At 45.0% G+C, this 6,470-nt stretch overlaps 1 protein-coding gene across 1 annotated transcript; it reads right to left on the reverse strand.

Annotated features, from left to right (window-relative positions):
- Positions 1–507: 507 nt before the first annotated feature.
- On the reverse strand, positions 508–6,470 carry LOC135810131 (progestin and adipoQ receptor family member 4-like). Its single transcript, XM_065323596.1, has 4 exons — positions 6,072–6,470; positions 3,745–3,845; positions 2,096–2,550; positions 508–1,701 (listed from the first exon to the last, which is right to left on the reverse strand). Exons 1-4 carry the CDS (start codon positions 6,232–6,234, stop codon positions 1,593–1,595), a joined length of 828 nt encoding a protein of 275 aa, XP_065179668.1. The 5' UTR covers positions 6,235–6,470; the 3' UTR covers positions 508–1,592.

Below are 6,470 nucleotides of genomic sequence, written 5' to 3' on the forward strand. Positions count from 1 at the left end.
ATGTGCTTGATCGATTTAATATTTGTGAGGTGGGAAAAACATTCAATTTTTTGAAAATTAATGATACTTTTCATGACGTCGATCCAATCAGTCAGCTGATCGCGCAGCAGTGCAGTGAGTCAGTGAGTCTACGTCTGTGACTGCATGCACAACACAGCCTGACATGATCATTCTGACATTCATGATGATGCAGACTACAGAGCTCGGACTACGACTAGTCGACTCTGGACCCTCTGCCTCAGCTCAAGTCAGTCATGGATTCAGTCCGGAGTGGAGTAGTCAGTGACTGTGTACAATGCAGGATCACGACGACAAGAGCCTTGAACTGTTGAAGAGGGCTAGCCTAGGGCTAGGGGTGGATCATCAAAGAGATAGTGCATTGATTGTATTGGTGGTTTTTGAGTTGGTGGGTTGAATTGCATCTTCTTTCTGGTCTCAAGCAACAGTCAACCTTTTCCGTTTCGAGTAAACAATGGCAACACGGTTCACGAAGCATAAGCTCAATGGTAGTTTTGTTGCCGCGCACGGCTTCCGTTCCTACATCTTCACAAGCAGAATGGCACAAATAACTTCAAATTAAGATAAGGGTGGTGGGTCAAGTGGTAGGACTGTGGAAGCTGGGATATATAATTTACATAATAATTTTATCAACGATGTGCTCAGCACATTACGACACGTCATGCCGTTCGATATTAAAAACTGATAAATAAAAAAATGGGTTGCTTGGAGTAGCCTAAGACGAGAGCTGACAAAGAAGAAAGCAAATTCAAGTGACGCAGATAATTCAACGCCGTGTTGTGAGTACTAATAGTAACCAGTCTCAGCACTAGCTCACATCATGTGGGGCAAGTGCTATCTCAATTAGTCTGCAATTTCGCAAAACAAAACTATCGCCAGGAAAACTACTTCTAAGAGATCACGATAAATACTAATTTGGTACTGGAGTGGGGATGGTGCTACTCCAATCCAGTGAAGACATGGAGAAATAAATACAAATATCAACATCAAAATACGACAAGAAGTCCACGACGACAGTTGGATTTAATAAATAAATAAATAAATAGAAGACGTGGCTCAAGTGTCGACACATTTTGAAGAGAGTATCGGGCTGAGTGACTAACATCGACGAAGCATGTGCCATTCGTGCACAATTCGTATAGAGACTGGTGTTGTGACATGGCTGTTGTTGTTATGCGCTGGCACCGCGTACCAGTAAGCAAGTGCACTTGCGTTTCGCCGGCTGACACAGTGTCAGTCCTGGCACAATGAAAGAAAACAGCATTGGGAAAGAAATGGTCCGGAGGACTATCCAGCCAGGCCTGCCTTCCTTTCCAGGACAGAGGCAAATTGAAATAATAGGACATATTCAAGTACTTAGCAAAGTGCTGTTGGACACCGTGCACACACGCCATTGCCACAAGAATAGTAGGAACAGCTGGAGATGGATCCGGACCATGTCCTGCAAAGGCTAGAGACAGTTACCGTTTAAGTCATGCTGATGCCGTCGAACGCCAGGTGATGATGGTGACAGCTGTACCCGTGGACTAGAGCTGTCGTTGACGATGACGATGTGTATTCTGTGATGATTACGTTCACATCTGCACCAGGCACACCGCCTCACTGGCACTCCGCACGTCCAAGCTAGTGGCGGTCATGTTGTGAATCAGGGCAATGATGACGATGACATGAAACAGCTGATGGCTACACACACACACACAAGCAAAACAAACACACCAAAGACAATATAATCAATCAAACAAGTGAACGATAACAACGCCAGGAGAAACATACTTCAAACGAATGCCAATGTCAACATCAGCCACTGCATACACATATGCGTGTGTACGAGCAAACACCCCCCCCCCCCCCCCCCCCCACACACACAACCATGAACTGTGACTCAGATACTACTACCAACCAGCAGAAAGACATACAGTACCTATGATGGAACACTACAATGTAGCACAACAGGAAACATTCCCAACCTCAGATACATAAACGTCCAGAAGTATGACGCTCGAGGAAACACATATCAGTGCTTTCAATGAAGGCGGTACTTTAAATAAATGGTATTATTCTCAAAACATTCGCATACCTGGAGCAAACCAAGTCGAAGCAACCAGGCCACTTCTTCTCCGGATAGCGTGCAGCGTTGATCACAGCGCCAATGAAAAGAAACACGTCCGTCATTGTGTAATGAAACCAGGCGTTGTTCGTGCTGCCAATGGCCGTCGAGAACAGCTGCCGAGACGTGGTGGTGAAGATACGTACCAGCAAGAAGAGCGCAAACACCACCGCACGCTTGGCAGGAGTGCGTGCACGCATCGTCGGCAAGAACGTGATGAGAGAGATGAAGAGGAGCAGCGAGCTACCGACGCGACGCAGCGTGTCATCGCAGTAGAACGACAGATACACGTAGATGCATGTATTCATGGAGTTGGCAAGCCAGATACCGGCGACGTCAAACTGCAGAAGTGTCCAGTAGTCAGACGCAGACTGCAGTAGGCTGTTAAAGAGATGATAGACTACGCTGCCAAACATACAACTGACCTGTGCAAGCAGCATATGGAACACACATGCAAACACACACACACAAACATACATAAGTCACAACTCGCTTAACCCCAAGTCACTGACTACAAAGAAGCTTTTAGAAACAAGTGGTAGTTCTGGCTAAAACCGACGCAACTAGAGTGAAAAAGACAGCGCTCGGAATGAATCACACACAAAAATATAGACACAAATCCAGTCTTGAATTATACGGGAAATACATGCATGCATGCATGCATGCGTGTGTGTGTGTGTGTGTGTGTGTGAGAGAGAGAGAGAGAGAGTGTGTGTGTGCAGGGATGAATTTATTGTCATATTTTTGCATAGCAGTTTCTGCTATACAAAATCACAATTGTGTAGCAGTCTTTGATTTTGATTAGCATTTTTCTTTGAAGGTTGGGTGTTTACCACATTGTCCTTCTTGAGAGTGATGCCTGAAAACCCATTTGCAAAAAAAACGACTGAATCATACATGTACACGCGTGCCTGCACAACATAATACTGCACTGTATGCATGTTACTTGACAGCACAGGCTAGGCATGGATAGTCTGTATGTATCGCAGTGTTCTGCGAGTCACGACGACTTTTGAGTAGCAGTTGATCGATTTTGCATCGCAAACTGCGATGCGATACAGGATAAATTCATCCCTGTTGTGTATGTTTGTGTGTCCCATATGATGCAGTGGTATGTGCAGCGATATCCAATTGAGAGGTTGCTGGTTCGATTCCGGAGGATTATGGTCACACACGTCTTTCTTCTCTTTCTCAGACTGCTCCTGACTTTTCTTTCATTCTCCTGGGCGGTCACCAACAGCCAGTGCTTGCCGGAGTATGTGGTATGATGTGTGTGCGGCGAAAAAAATGAAAAAGACCAAAAAAGTAGGGATTCACTGGCCAGAAAAGGCCACTTAATAGCTGTGTGGTGTAGACCAGGATGAATAGTGGCAGTCAATTCTTCAGCCATGCAAGCTGTTGAATGGTGCAATCCCACCACAAGTTGCTATGGCTTCTGCTATAGCATTGCTATCATCGCCAGTTTCAAGGTGTGTGCGTGTGGTGTGTGTGGTATGTCGTGTGTGTGCACAAGCGCGCTAGTTGGGATTTCAATTCCTCCGTGAAGGCAAGGATTCTCATAGGGAAAGGGCCGCCAATGCCTGCGTGCACAGCGTCACCAGTCAGTGGCAATAACTCACATGGCCAGCCAGGCTCAAGAAGACTAACCACCATAGGGACGGGTCTGAAGGCCATGTGATGATATGGGGTAAGGCTACCAGCAAGAATAGCATGTAGAGTCCTGAACACACACACACACACACCACACACACACACACACACACACACACACACACACACACACACAAAGCAACACATACCATACATGTGAGAACACTGATCGAATTCAAAGCCTTTTTTCAGGCATTCTATTTTGAAGCATGTTGCTGTGACTGGCTAGTATCCTCTCCGACGCTATTAGCAAAGAAGCGTTTGGAAATCCCACGTAATCTCCCCGAAATATGGTGGAAACAGCACGCAGCAAATGGAGCTGTTTCTGGTTGCTACAAAACACATGGGCACCTGGGACAAATCATTTTGCCATGGCCTCACACACACACAAATGTTTGGCCCATCCCTAGGAAACTGTCATCTGATGTGTGATAAGTACATTTTGCCTTCAACTACTTAGGCTGTGGTTACATGAGAGTTGGCAACCCGCATTGAGTTTAGCCCGGGTCAAATTTCAACCCACCATGAACATATCTCTTAATTTGCTGGCAAAAAGTCCTATATATAGGATTTGAAAATGCGTGACCTTTTATATGCCGTTGTTATTGGTCATCATGAGTCATTCATGACCCATAATAGGAGCATAATGGTTTTATTAGAAGCTGTAAATATGTTTGAGGCATGAATGTTTACTTTTTAGATTCACAGGACATCATGAATACCCATTTTGAGCAAAAATTGGAATTTTGAGCAGCATTGTTCAGCTGGTGTCATGGGAAGGACTGGAGCAGTGAATGTGCAAAAGAACATTACAGGTGTGGCCCGGGGTGCTTTCATGACGACATATCGTACATGCCGTCGTGAAACTACCAATTTTAAGGATAAAACAAGGTCCAGTAAAATCTCAAATCCTATATATAGGATTCGAAAAATAGGGCACAGGCCTTAGAAATATTGCGCAAGGAGATGAGCCTTAGATGTCAGTATTTGAAAAAAATATCTTATTCAACTCTCCATATCGACTAAGACCTAACGCGGAAGAATTGGTCACATACGTTTCCCTATGCTCATGCCACACCCATTTTGAGTTGAAAAATATGACCAAAATCCAATATATAGGATTTAGCAAATTAAGAGATATTGACTGGATCGTGTACAAGACGAAGTGCGCTTGACCCGCGTTGATTTCAACACCCCCCAGAGGGACAGTTGAAATCGAGAAATCGTACTTCTGTGTGTATCTCGCGCCAGGTTTGCACAGCACAGTGCAGCACAGGCAAATTTCTCGCGAAAGTAGTCACGTGACCATACTTGACTCTAGACTGTCCCTCCAGGAACTTGCGATTCCGCAGCCGCGTTGTTTTCCGCGATCTGAACAAAAGTCCGTGATATCCGCGATATTTGAAAAATCATCCGCGTTATTGTAGAAAACTGTCCTTGATACTTGAAAAGCACCGCGATATTTCGAAAAGCAACCGCGATATTTGAGTCTTTCTTCGATGTTGTTTAGTTCTTCAAGCTCGTCAGTAGTTTACTTGTGAGATCGACACCAGAATGGAGAAGTTTCTGGGCAAATCAGCGGCTGACAAGTCACAAAATAAGGCTCGCGTCGAGTGTTGTCCGAGGATGGAGGAAAGCTGTCTTGCAAGTCCTGTCAGGCAGTTGAACACAGTCAGCGCAGCACACGTTCTGTTTTGTCATGCATGATTTATGCTGTACGACTCGTACATCGTACACCACTAGCACTACAGAGTACAGTACAAGTACCAAAATCGGCCGCAATTCCTGCAATTTTACCACAATAATCCCGCAATATTTGACAAAATCCGCAATATTCCCCGCAATTTGTGGCATTTTACCTCGCAACTTTTTCCGCGATATTTCCGAAATATCTCCGCAAGTTTCTGGAGGGACAGTCTAGAAGTGGGCTTTTGTCGCCATATCAGTAATTGACCCCGGTCAATTCTCTTCATGTAAACACCGGCCTATTTTTCCGCCGTGAAGACTTGCAGACTTTCAACTCGGGTGGAACTGGACCCGGATTGAAAATTCTCATGTAAACGCAGCCTATAATGCCTTACTTCAATTCAATCAAGAGCTGGACAAGGAGGGGCACACAGCTAGCTACCGGTACATGTACTAGTACGCCACTGACCCCGGACATACACGGAACTTGTATACAAATTTTACATGTACTACATGTTGTTATACATGTTGTTACTGGCATAATTATTATGTACATCTGTACTAGTACTACATTACAAGCAGTACATGTGAATCTAACATGATTCCTCACCATGAGTGTATACATTGATGGTCTCGTTGTGAAAATAGAGCAAGCTTTTCAGGCAACCCAAGACGCCAGTAGCAGGACGATACCCAGCCAGAATATGCCGATTGAATGCACGGTGAGATTCAACCTTCTCCAGAGGCTCGCAGCAAGATGAGCAAAGCAGCATTTTTCGTATTGAACGTGAACAGTCCTTCAAAAATCCTGGATTGAAATCTCTCCAAAGGCAGCAGCTAGCTCTTCGATCCTAGCTTTCAACCACGCAGTCGCTGGGGTTGGTTCTAAACTACTGACATAAGATAAAGTCAAACCAAGCAGACCAGAAAATGCAATTGGATCCAAAGGGAGAAGATGACCTTGATCACGGCCACCCACCCTGCCTCTGCACAATCGCACACGCACGAT

Source organism: Sycon ciliatum, chromosome 2, assembly GCF_964019385.1.
Source record: "Sycon ciliatum chromosome 2, ocSycCili1.1, whole genome shotgun sequence".
NCBI lineage: Eukaryota > Metazoa > Porifera > Calcarea > Leucosolenida > Sycettidae > Sycon > Sycon ciliatum.

What these genes read in the sequence shown, in the direction of transcription:
- LOC135810131 (XM_065323596.1), bottom strand. Translation starts at nt 6,234, where the DNA reads ATGCTGCTTTGCTCATCTTGCTGCGAGCCTCTGGAGAAGGTTGAATCT. An exon ending in CATCAATGTATACACTCATG is followed by an intron (nt 3,846 to 6,071) that starts GTGAGGAATCAT and finishes GTGTGTGTTCAG; the next exon opens with GACTCTACATGCTATTCTTG. An exon ending in TCTTGAGCCTGGCTGGCCAT is followed by an intron (nt 2,551 to 3,744) that starts GTGAGTTATTGC and finishes CTGCTTGCACAG; the next exon opens with GTCAGTTGTATGTTTGGCAG.